The following is a 12,887-nucleotide window of genomic DNA, read 5'->3' on the forward strand; positions in this document are numbered from 1 at the left end:
CCCCCATTCCCAACACCATTTTTTAAAAAGCAGGAAGAATGTGACCTTCTTGAATATATAAAAGAACAAAAAATGTACAGGTTTGTATATCCCCTGATGCGGGAAGAGGTATTTCTCTCACAGTTCTCAGAACATAAGAATATGGATACTAAATAGCAAGCAGGGCGGGGGGGTTAAAGAATACTTGCACCACTGTTGCTGCCATCCTTCCAATAGCCTGGATTTAGTTCTGCAGTAAAGGTGAAGTACCTATTGGCCATACTGCTTCCATGTTCTCTGAGCATCTTCTCTTGGCTCTGTTCTTTGATGTACCCTGAGAGTCCAGTTTTTGTATTTGCAATTAGCTCTTCAATCTTCACATACAGACTCTTCATCTTCAGTCTCAATTCTAGATTCTTACTGTTTCCCTTTGCCTGCTTTCAGGGATTGTGCTGTTCAGCTTATGAGAGGAACAGGTAGCCTACTGACTGTCTTCCAGCTGTGAAACCCTACTCTGCTGTTAGTGGAGCCGAGCTGTTTCTGCATTATAACGATAAGCCATTGTTTCTCTTTCTTTTTCTACAGGCCTTTGCCTTATGTTCTATTTCCTCATCTAGAAGCCTCTCTTCTGTCCATTACTTTGCTCCTTCTTTATATTTGTGCAATATTAAGAGTGTAACAACTATGTTTTTTCGTTGTAACAGGAAAATAAGATGCTAGAATCAGTAGTAGCTTTCCTAATTGGCCCCAATGAAATCAAGTGCCAGCAGATGTTAGCTTTTATATGCTCAGTGTGCCAAATTTATGAAAACATCAACCATTTGGCAACCTACCCACAAGGTTCTGGGATAGACAATTACTTAATGTGATCATAAGCACAATACTATGCAGATTTACTCCAACCTAGACTCAGGTTGTAGCTCTTAGGAAAGGCGGTGTGGTATAACCCAATCTCATCAGATCTCAGAAACTATGCAGGGTTGGTACTTGAAAGGGAGACTGTCAAGGAAGACTCTGCAGGGGAAAGCAATGGCAAACCACCTCTGCTTCTCACTTGCCTTGAAAGCCCCTTGCTGCGGTCACCATAAGTCAGCTGCAACTTGACGCCCTTTACACACACAGCATCATTGACTGCAATACTGGAGTAACACTGTGCATGATTACAGTGTAATAGCAATAGAACGTGGACACAGAATGTTGCATTCCCTAGGTTTTCAGTACTGTTCTAACTGTGTGGTCCATTATATTTTGTTCATGTCTGTATAGACTATACAGAACATTGAAAACTAACTTTTCCTGTGGTCTTGACTGAAAGGAAGGATAAAATGTATAGAAAGCAAATGGACACTGTTATTTTCATGGTCAACCACCACAAAGACCCAGCCTGTTTTTCCACTGACTTCTGGACAATTCTGTCTTGTCAACAGATGTTTAGAAAGACGATGATACAGAGATGATCATAGTCAGCAACAATGAAATTACAGTAGGACAGGAGAGGTCAGTGGCTATGTCAAAATTACTGCCCTAAAATAGCTCAGCTTTTGCTGTAAACCATTATAAACAGACAACTTATGAAGTCACTTTGTTATTCAGCTTACCTAGATCAGAACACTGAACAACCCGAAGATAGCATTGACAGCGAAATGGGCATGTGGGGTTTGGTCCAATGGGAGGTGGTCCTGTAACTTCATCACCCGAACCTGGTTCATCTTCAAGCATAAAATCAAACAAGCCTTTCTGATGGAATGGTTTGGCAAAGCAAGCTGGCAGGAGCAGAAGAAAGAAGATGGCAGCCTTCATGGTTTAGTTTCTCTATTCTGGGAAGGGCAGTGAATCTAGAAACCAAAACAAAGATTTACCAATTGGTAACGTTTTATTTATTTGGAAAATGTATATGCTTTCTCTCCAAACCAGCTCAAAAAAATGAAATACAACCAAGCTTACAATAAAACATATCAGACAAACCATAAAACAATATAAATCAATTAAAACCCTAGCAATAAAAACTACCTTTAAAAGCAAAGCAAGGCATAAAAGCACATAAAAGGAAGTAGTCTAAAATGATGTTGATAAAACAGCCCTCAGTGTATGAGCTGACCAAAAAACATCTTAATAAGATGGAACCCCAAAGTTAAACGATGGGGTGAAAAGAAATGTTTTGGCCTGGTGCCTAAATGAAAAGAAAGGTCACAGGGTGAGCCTCACAGGGGAGAGCATTCCAAAGATGAGGCACCACCACTGCCCTCTCTGGTCACCAACCACCTTGCCTCTGCAGCTGGGAGCACAGAGAGAAGGGCTTGAGAAGAGGATCTCAGCTGGTGGGCTGGACAATATGGAAGGAGGCAGTACCCCAGGCCCAAACCTTATAGGTTAGAACCAGCACTTTAAATTGTGCCTGGAAACAGATGAACAGCCCATGTAGATCTTTCAACATAGGAGGATCTGACCCCTGCATAGAGTTGCCAACCTCCAGGTGGTGGCTAGAGATCTCCTGCTGTTACAACTGATCTCCAGGTGATAGAAATCAGTTCCCCTGGAGAAAATGGCCGCTTTGGCAATTGGACTCTATGGCATTGACTCTCCTCTCCAAAACCTGCCCTCCTCAGACTCTACCCCCAAAATCTCCAGGTATTTCCAAACCCAGAGCTGGCAACCCTACCCCTGTAGCCCACCCATGATATCCTTAACAGTGGCTGCTAGATTCTGGAAAACGGAAGTTTCTAAACAGTTTTAAAAGCCGGCATAGAGCACATTACAATAATCTATACTGGCTGGATCTAACTGTTTGAGGAAGGGCCACAGCTGGCGTATCAACAGAGAATGATTTGCACATTTTCACAATGTTTTTATTTTTCTAGTGTCTCCTGCTTTCTTTCAACTGCCAGAGTGGCAAGGCCATATTGAAAGCTTATAAAGTATTTTACAGAAAAAGTTCCATTCAGCCTAGATATTAAAAGAATAAATGGATGCAATTCAGACAGTTCAAACAGGAGAATTCAGAAACCGGGGGAGCATGTCAACCTCCCTGTGAATCACTATATCTAATAGGCAAGGCTTGACCTCAAGTGATGTCTCTTCTTCAGCATGTGTAGAAGTCACTCCACAAACTAAAATGCTGCCACAGTTCAGATAGCATTTTCAGGTAGAAATACAAATGGCCTGAAGGAGGAGGTGGCCCAGGAAAAGGAAGCAGGAGCCAGAGCCAATAGAGGCACGTCAATGCTGGCAGGGAAGGAAGGGAAATACTTCAGCAGAACAGTCTCACAGGGAGAAATCAGCAGCAAGCTGCTGATTTGAAATTCATATGTAGATTTGATGCTATCAGACTAACTGTGCATTCCCGAGATTCGGCGTACGGGAACAGTGGGGAGAAGACGCACGCGAGCCGCCTCCTAAGGTTGTTCCTCATAAGCCAAAAAACAAAACAAAAAGCCGTTTTGCAGCTTTTTTTGTTAAACGGGGCCTTTCGCCCCATTAAGAACAGCAGGGCTGCACCTGTTAAAAAGCAGGCGCAGCAATGCTGTTCCCGGCGCCGATGTAATGGGGCGAACGGGGACAGGAAGCCACTACCAATGGCTCCTCCCCCTGGCCCACCCCAGGAACACCCCGGGAACGCCCACCCCCACGCTGGGGTGGCAATTCTCCGTCGTGGCCTGCCTGCACCACGGAGAGGCTGCGTCGGCAGAGGGGTGAGGCACAGCTCTGCAGCGCTCGGGCGCCAATGGAAATGCCCTCACCGCCAGCGTAAGTGCGTCTTGTTGCGTGATTAGACACACTTACGCTGGCGGTGAGGTCACGCCGCCTCCTAAGAGGACTCGCCCCCCCAGGAATGCACAGTTAGACTCAGTAGGAATGAGGGGGATCAGCTCACCACAGAAAATAGTTGTTCTTCCTTACAGGTCCATGTACACTACACAGATTGATCCTACTGTTCCAAATCATCAACAGTTGGGAGTGGTCCATCACTAGGGTTACCAGGTCCCTCTTTGCCACCAGCGGGAGATTTCTGGGGCGGAGCCTGAGGAGGGTGGAGTTTGGGGAGGAGAGGGACTTCAATGCCATAGAGTCCAATTTCCAAAGTGACCATTTTCTCCAGGTAAACTGATCTTTATCGGCTGGCGATCTGTTGTAATAGCAGGAGATCTCCAGCTAGCACCTGGTGGTTGAGCTGAGGAAATAATAGTACTAGGCTCACAAAATTCTTGCAAAAACATATATTAACAATACAAATGCGAAGAAGTGAACATATATCAAAGGAAACTTATCAGTATTATAAACACTTTGCTCGAAGAGCAGTGGGAGCTGTTCACGAGTAACACAAACATACATACACAATACACAAACCGTTATAACAAATAGAATTCAATTCTTGTGCCTTAATATCTAGTCAAAAAGACTCTGCTTCTATTCAAAAGTCTCTCTTTCGGTGCGAGTAAGGAAAAAGGAGGCGGAAGTTCAAGGGGACGGAGATGGTCAGAACGCCGTCCGGATGCTTTGCGTTTTTGCCGCCGCCAGGGCGGCTTCTTCAACTCTCTGTTCACGTAGGAGACAAGGCTCCTTAAAGTCTTGAGCAGAGTTCTTAGAAAGAAAATCCTCAGCTAGTCTCTACGTGCTCCCAACCATTTGAGCAACCCTTTGGGAGCACATAGAGACTAGCTGAGGATTTTCTTTCTAAGAACTCTGCTCAAGACTTTAAGGAGCCTTGTCTCCTACGTGAATGGAGAACTGAAGAAGCCGCCCTGGCGGCGGCGAAAACGCAAAGCATCCGGACGGCATTCTGACCATCTCCATCCCCTTGGACTTCCACCTCCTTTTTCCTTACTCGCACCGAAAGAGAGACTTTTGAATCGAAGCAGAGTCTTTTTGACTAGATATTAAGGCACAAGAATTGAATTCTATTTGTTATAATGGTTTGTGTATTGTGTATGTATGTTTGTGTTACTCGTGAGCAGCTCCCACTGCTCTTCAAGCAAAGTGTTTATAATACTGATAAGTTTCCTTTGATATACGTTCACTTCTTCACATTTGTATTGTTAATATATGTTTTTGCAAGAATTTTGTGAGCCTAGTACTATTATTTCCTCAGCTTGACTACATTAGTACTTGTGCATCCTTATCTTAGCTAGCACCTGGTGGTTGGCAACCCTATCCACCACCCCCACAACTCTATGAATGGCTTACTCTTTTGATCAGTTTGTATTTTCATTTGTGCTCTGGGAGGACCTCCCTTCTGACTTCTCTTAGTCATAACTCTCCCGTCCCCTGCATTTTGTATCTTCAGGTGTAAAACTCTGTGTCAACTGAATGTTACACTTTAGCTGATTAAGGGTATCTGGCTCCCCAAAACGTATGTCATAATGAATTAGTTAGCCTTTAAGGTGTAACAGGACTCTTATTTTCATTTCAGGTTGGTTGTCCTTGGCTGCTTTGCCAATTAATTAACATTTTGCCCAATGTTCCAAGATTTGTGAAACCAACCAGGCCTCTCACCTGATAAAGCATAAAACTAGATCCCCTACCTCTGCATTAGACATCCAGCCAAACAACATTTCAGATGAATGAATAGATGAAGCTACCTTATACCAGATCAGATCTTTGGTCCGTTGAGCTCAGCATTCTTTACTCTGATTGGCAGTGGCTCTCCAAGGTCTTTTCTAAAACTTAGATCCTTCAGCTAGATTGAACTTGGTATCTTCTGTATGCAGAGAATGTGTCCTACTATTAAGTCACAAACCTCCCCATGGGTCATGAGCAGCATGGGAGAAGCTTAGAGGGATGTGGCACATAAGAGCTACTACTTAGATCAGGAGCTCTTAACAGAAGCACAGTCTAATACAGGGGTGGGGAACCTCAGGCCCGGGGGCCATATGCGGCCCCCGAGGACATTTTTTGTGGCCCTCGGGAGCTCCGGGGCCCTGCTGCAGAAGTGGGGCGCAGGGTGGCCCTCCCAGAGAGTGTTCCTGGCGCCATGGCTTACAGCGGTGCTGCGGCGCCCTTTGGACCTCCTCTCGCCGACTGTTGGCTGTTGAGCAGCGAGAGGGAGGGGGAAAGAGGCTAGTGGCTCCCGGCGGCAGAGCATGCATGCAGGAGCCGATCGGGCTTCGGGGGGGCTCTTTTGTGGACTCTGGGGAGGAGAGGGCATGGAGACTGGGCCCGGTCACGCGGGGCTCTGTGCGCTGCTGTGTGTGTGTGTGTGTGTGTGTGGGCAGGGGAGGCTGGGGCCCGGTCACGCGGGGCCAGCGTGCGCGTGTGTGTGTGTGGGGGGGGGGAGGCTTTCCTCTCTTTTCTTCCTCTTTTTCTGTCAGTCTTTCTCCTTTCTCTCCCTCTCTTTCTCCCTCTTTTTCTGTCTATTTCTTTGTCTCCCTCCGTCCTTTTCTTTGTCTCCCTTTGTCCTTTTCTTTCTTTCTCCCTCTCTCTCCATTTCTTTCTCCCTTTCTCCCTCCCTCCTCCTCTTTCTCTGTTTTCCTTCCTCCCTTGCCGATCGACTGTGGGCTGCGCCCCCCTGGCACCTCGTTTGCTCGGGCCCACTGCTGGCTGTCCTTCCGCCTGGGAGGGGGAGTGGGGGCACCCTGCAGGCCTTCTCTGTGTGGCCTCCCCTGGGGTTGCCAACCTCCAGGTAGTGGCTGGAGACCTGGCAACCCTAGCCTCTTCCCCCCCACCGGGAGATCTACACCTGGTATGACCCCTGAATGATGTCATAAACGTGCAAATGGCCCTTGGCAGGAAAAAGGTTCCCCACCCCTGGTCTAATAAAAAGAGCTGGGCTGTCTGTAATTGGTACATATCAACTTTAAACCTATGATTCCTCATTATGGACAATGTGGCTCTACAGATAGCACTGCCAACCTCCAGGTGGTAGCTGAAGATCTCCAGCTATTACAACTGATTTCCAGGCAATATAAATCAGTTCCCCTGGAGAAAATGGCCGCTTTGGCAATTGGATTCTATGGCATCAAAGTCGCTCCCCTCTCCAAACCCTGCCCTCCTCAGACCCCACCCCCCAAAATCTCCAGGTATTTCCCAACCCAGAGCTGGCAACCCTGTCTACAGATGTTTACTTCTTGATGTCAGTACATAAGCCCAACTGATATATTGTCATTACAGTGTGGATAGCATTCTGTCACTTTTAGATATACATCCTACAACAGTAATATGTGTAAAAGATACTATGTTAGATAAAGGGAAGACATGGTTATTTCATACGCTAGCTACCAGTATATGGACAGAGAGCATATCACCCACATTAATTCTGCCAGTGCAGGGCCAGCTACAATAATACTGTGCAAATCAGCCAAGGAGCCATTGTTTTGGTTATGAGGCCTCTACTGTGTGACTGTTGCAGCTCATAGGAAACAAAGTAAAATGCCCTTTTGTATTAAACATTTTGACAGTATTTTCTCCATTAAATATTTTATCCATTATGTCTTCCCATATTGTTATATTTATTGCTACATACTATATTTCACAATAAAGTGGGAGATTTGTTCAAGAAGACCTCCTCCAAAAGAAACAGTCTGAGAGAAATAAGCATGCTCATTGTACCGATCGTGTTCAGTGGAAGAAAAAAACAGAGGAATATGGGGAAATTGATCTAATGAATGTAATAAAACCAGACTACACTCAGATAAGGTAGGTGGAATTTCCTCATTCACAGAATATATGACTTTGTTCTTCCCCTTTTGGTTAATTTACATTGTGATAAGGACTAGGCATACTCTAGTATGTTGACATCTGTTATGCTATGATCTGTTCAAAGTTGCAGTATTAAGGGAGGAAACAGGGATGACCTATCAAGATCTCTATTTATTTACTTTTGTTTCTTTCATTCAGACCTCACCTTTGTCCCCTGTGAAGACTCAAAACAGCTAACATTGTTCTCCTGTCCTCCATTTTATCTTCTCAACAAGCCTATGTGGTAGATTGGACCGAAAATATGTGACAAGGTCGCCCAGTAAGCTCCTATGGCAGAGAGGGGGTTTGAACTTGGGTCTCATAAATTTTAGTCCAACATGCTAGCTACTACATCACACTGGCTTTCCTGAGACTTAGATCAATAGAAATCTGGAGGGGGCGAGTGGGATATGTGTATGTAGACTGATCATAAAGCCTATAAAAAGTGCCCTCTCATAGGCCAAAGTAAAGCTTTGCATAAAAAAGACCTTCTCCAAAAGAAACAGTCGGAGAGAAATGAGCATGCTCATTGTACCGATTGCACTCAGTGGAAGAAAAAACAGAGGAATATGGGGAATTGATCTGTCATACTAGGGTTGCCCAATTTCTCCCAGCAACCAGCAGGTGGGGAGAGGCTCATGCTAGCAACTCAGTGTTGATACACCAGAAGTGACATTGTGTTGGCAGCAACGTGGGACACTCTGGTATTTGGTCAAAAATTCTATGGTTGACTCTTTTTTACCATAGAGTTTTAACCCAAATACCAGATGTCCCACGTCTCCAGTGACACAATGGCATCACTTCCCATGCGTTCTGGCAATGTCGCCACATCACCAGCCTAGGCCCTCCCCTGCTGCTGGTAAGTCCCCCTGCCAGCCAGCTAATCAGTGGCAGAGGGTGATGGCTGGGGGTGGGGGATGTTCCACCTCTGGCAGGTTCCGGGCAGCCCCACATACCCCTAGTAGCTTATATATCCTAGGGACTTGGGTCAATTGGGGATACTTCTACAGTCATCATCATCTGCTTCAGGTGCCCCTGCTTTCTGAGATTAGGCAGGTGGCAACTGGGGAGAAGGACTTCTTGTTCATGGCGCTGAAACTCTGGAACTCTCTGCCAGAGAGACTCTCCTGCCCCCATCTGTTGCCATCTTCTGGAAATAGGTGAAGACATTTTGTTTTATCTGATGTTTCCTCAGTTATCCCTTTTTTATGTCCTGTTTTCAATTGTTGTTTTTCTGTATGTGTATTTTACTGTATTGTATGTGTACACACACACACGTGTATTTTAATTTGGTTTTAATTGTTTGAATGATGAAGGTTTTTGGTTTTAATGGTTTTAGGATGTATTTTTATCATGTATATTTTAATCTGTTAGGTGCCTTAGTGGTCCTGATGAGGGCAGAAAGGTGAGGTATAAATTTTGTAAATAAATAAATAAATAAAATTTCTCAATTGTTTATTGTCCTCTTATGACTCTACATAGCCTTTACATTGTACCATAATTAACTGATTGCCAAATCTCCCAGAATGCAACAGGTCAGAATCTTTGAAACACTTATGACAATGATAATGCCTCTAAATATAGTAGAAAACTTGCATATTATTATATGTTATATTATGTGCGCTGCTATGAACAGTGGGAAAAGAGATTAAGTATTTCAATTAAACAGACAAATTCACCTTCTAATACAAATATGTTCATAAGTGTGACAGGGGAAATACATTTTGTAGTAATTTTCTATTTGCCTTAAGCACAAGAAAATGAAGATACAAATTTTGTATTACTTATATATTTATTTTCTTCACTCTTCCCCCAAGGAGTACCGGGTGGCAGATATAGTTCTCCACACACCCTGTTTTATCATCACAACTATCTTGTGAAGAAATCTAAGGTAATAATTTGTCCATCAGTGAGTTTCCTCACAGAGGCACCTGAATCTAGGGCTATGGATTCATATATTGTCCCAAACTGGCACTTGACCTCAACAGCCTCCCACACCTTTATCAAAAGTAAACGGCTGCACTTGCAGTTAAGAGTCTGTTATGTGCTTTCAGATTAAGATATTTACCCATGAATTTAGTATTCTAATCTAGAGGAATATTGTATGACTAATGATGTAAGGGTATCTAAAACTGAAACATAAAATAGACTTATTATTTATTCTTCCAGATAATTATGTCAGTAATTCATGTCATTATTTAATATCTGAGCTTTTTGTCCTCTTGTGGTGTTAAATAATGATGATTCTGTGAGAATTCTGTGTATTCGTTAGAGCATAGAACAGAATATTTTAAAACATGTAACATTTTAATAAACCAAAACGATTGGCCATTGAGTTCCTAATATATATACCTGGCACACTAAAAATGGAGTGTTATTGACCCCCTGAATGAAATATATGCAAAGCTCTTTGTGATTGCCAGCTAATCATGGGCCTTATCCTTTAACATCTTAAGTAACTACCCTAGATCAGTTTGATCAGACAGCAAGCCGAGGTTAGTCTGTTAACTCACATATAACAGGAGGCAGTGTGTAAATTGAAAACAAATAGTCAGAAAATTGATATATAACATGGAGCAAAATCTACAAACCATATGAGGAAAAGCACATTTGTTGCAGGGATAGGCGGTGGGGGGGGGAGCCATTAGTTTCACTCTGAATTATGTTGTGGTATTTGCATGCAGGAGGTTGTATCCTGATCCATAAATCAAATGAACAGAGTCCCTGTAGTAAACTGAGTATGTTTGGCTTAAGCGTTAAGTAGTTAATAGGATGCAGTCTTCCTGCGTTCACATTGCCTTAAAACATGTAGACATTGAGCAGGGCTTTTCCAGAAAGAGAGGAATCTAAACACAGCACTAGCTCCATCTCAGTTTAAAATCACTTTTTAAAAGCTTCAACAGCAACCTATACATTGCATTGATTTTTCTGAGCAAACACAGGACACTCATACAAGAAGGCATCAGGAATTGATGAGGAACCCATTCTTCTGGACACACTCAAGGCTTTGGAAGCACATTCATTTAGATTTTAAAACAGCAGGGATGCCTGCTGTCTCTAGTTGTACCAGTGCACAGCTAGCAGTGTTTATTTACCTTTTGCTCATTTCATCCAGAATCCTCTTGCCTTAAATATGTAATCACTGTTTACATCTGTAAGATGCCACTTTGTGATGTTTACAAAGATGTCTGTTAATCTAGGCAAGGCATTTTCCTCCTTCAGAAATGCCTTCCAGTTTCCAGACTACAAAACTTGACTGTGAAGAATCTACATTGTTTCTTCTTACAACATCATATATTCCAAACTTTAATTTACAACCTGAAAACGCACAGCTGCAAAACGTCTTAAGGAATATACCAATACTCATGCAAATATAAACAAATAGCTCCAAAAGTTTTCTTTAAGGTTAGGAAATGTCCATAATTCTTGAGAGCATTCTCAAATATTGCAATAAGAACAGTACTAAAAGGTTTTCATGAAAGACTCTTCTGCCAGGCTTCATCTTGTTCCCTCCAGCCTTTATTGAAGTTTTACTGTACTGCAGCAAAAGTTCAGAATAGTTATTTGAAAGCCATACCTCTGGATCCAAGGATTTCCAACAGGCGCCCTCAGAGTTGAGATGCAATTCAACTAAAATATTCGACTCAGGCAGCAGACCATGCAGGTGTGGAAAGGAGGAGGGGAAGGGTACTGCTCAGCGACTGTCACTTGGTGGAAAATCCTCCTGCTTCTTCCATTCCACAGCACAGTTAAAAAAGTAAGATTTCCCTCAATGAACAGAATCCAGGCTGACACCCACAGTAGATCATATGGTAATGATATGTCTCCTGTATTGTAGCCAGAAACTTTATCAGCCTCCTTTTTTCTGTTTTCCCTTATTTCTCTTTCACATTTCCTAAGTACTTTTGCAGATCAGCACAGCCGCTTGATGTCATCTCCCCCCCCCCTTCCCCTCATTTTCTTTCAAAAATCACCTATTTAGCTAGAGGGATTTTTAACTGAGTTGTTTTCTTTAGTGGAAAGAAAAATGCCTGGAGGGTTTTCTCCTTTGTGGTGCATGAAATCCAATGAAAGTAGAGTTAGTCAAAATAGGGTTTTACAGCAGGAAATAAATGAATAAATAGGAATAAAATATTTTTGCAAAACATAACTTGTCTTTGTCCTTGCAAGAGGAATCAATTGAGTGAAAATAGGTTGGTGTTTGTAACACATACATGCTTTTGTACTTTTAAAACAAATGTAAGAGTGCAGTTTGTACTTTATTATCTTGTGCTTTAATTCATTAGTTTGTCTTGTCGAAAATGTTTCACATGGGTTCTTTTCAAAATATACTGAAGAAGTATGGAATAGAAACAGGAACTAATTTGTAAACAAACAATGGATTTTAAAATGACCAGACTAGCATCCATGAATGAAAATTACCCATTTTTAAACTCCTTTCTATGATCCATAATTCTATGTATTATAAACAGGGTGTTCACGTATTATAATCTGGCTTTTCAAACAATACACAATGTTTACCTATAAGCTTTAGTGAAATCATCTACAATACCTAGCACTTAGCAGTCTGCGATCCTATCCACATTTCTGGAGTAAGTCCATTGAACCAGAGTAACGTTTTCTTGAGTAAACATGCAAGTGCCACATGAGTGAATGTCAGTTCCTTTGACTTTCCTGTATAAAGTGTGTGGGGTTTTAATGCTGTGTTTAAACTTGCACTGTTCTCCCTCCCCTCAGGCGTGAACCAGGTGCAACTGCAGAGTCCACAAAAGGCTTTTTAGGAGAAGGGGGAGTTGCTAAACCTATAACAAACTTTGAAATGTCATCCAGTTCATTTTCCTGATTGGAATCCTACGGACGTAAAAACCATTAAGTTCCTTCCCATCTCCCCTCCCAAACAGAGAGGTCTAAGAACAATTCAAATTTTGGCACTACTGATTGCAGCAAAGAGTTGTAATCAAGGGGTTTGTGTGAAAGAAAGAATGCTACTCCTGGGAACCTTTCAGAAGCATTATGAGAAACACTTAGCCATCCTTTAAGGAGTTTAAGTCAAAGGAGTAGTACTGAGCTGATAGTCCCCTTTGTACTACTTACTGAGCAGAATCATTGGCAGTGCTTTCAGATGAGCTATCATGGTACACATGATTGCTCATGCTTCAGGTTTTTCAGATATCTAGCAGAAGTTCAGCCTTTTTTAGAGGTGTCACCATTCGGTTCACTGACTTTACGATGACTTC

General features: G+C 42.8%; 1 protein-coding gene across 1 annotated transcript in view; it reads right to left on the reverse strand.

Annotated features, from left to right (window-relative positions):
* The window catches only part of DCN (decorin), a 52,000-nt gene extending 40,458 nt beyond the window's left edge, over positions 1-11,542 (reverse strand). The window contains exons 1-2 of the mRNA XM_056847079.1: positions 11,228-11,542; positions 1,578-1,814 (exon numbers count right to left, since the gene is read on the reverse strand). Of these exons, the coding sequence (XP_056703057.1) occupies positions 1,578-1,779 (202 nt within the window). The 5' untranslated portion in view covers positions 1,780-1,814; positions 11,228-11,542. The remainder of the gene's footprint in view (positions 1-1,577; positions 1,815-11,227) is intronic.
* Between the last annotated feature and the right edge of the window lie 1,345 nt (positions 11,543-12,887).

This window comes from Euleptes europaea, chromosome 3, assembly GCF_029931775.1.
Source record: "Euleptes europaea isolate rEulEur1 chromosome 3, rEulEur1.hap1, whole genome shotgun sequence".
Taxonomy (NCBI): Eukaryota; Metazoa; Chordata; class Lepidosauria; order Squamata; family Sphaerodactylidae; genus Euleptes; species Euleptes europaea.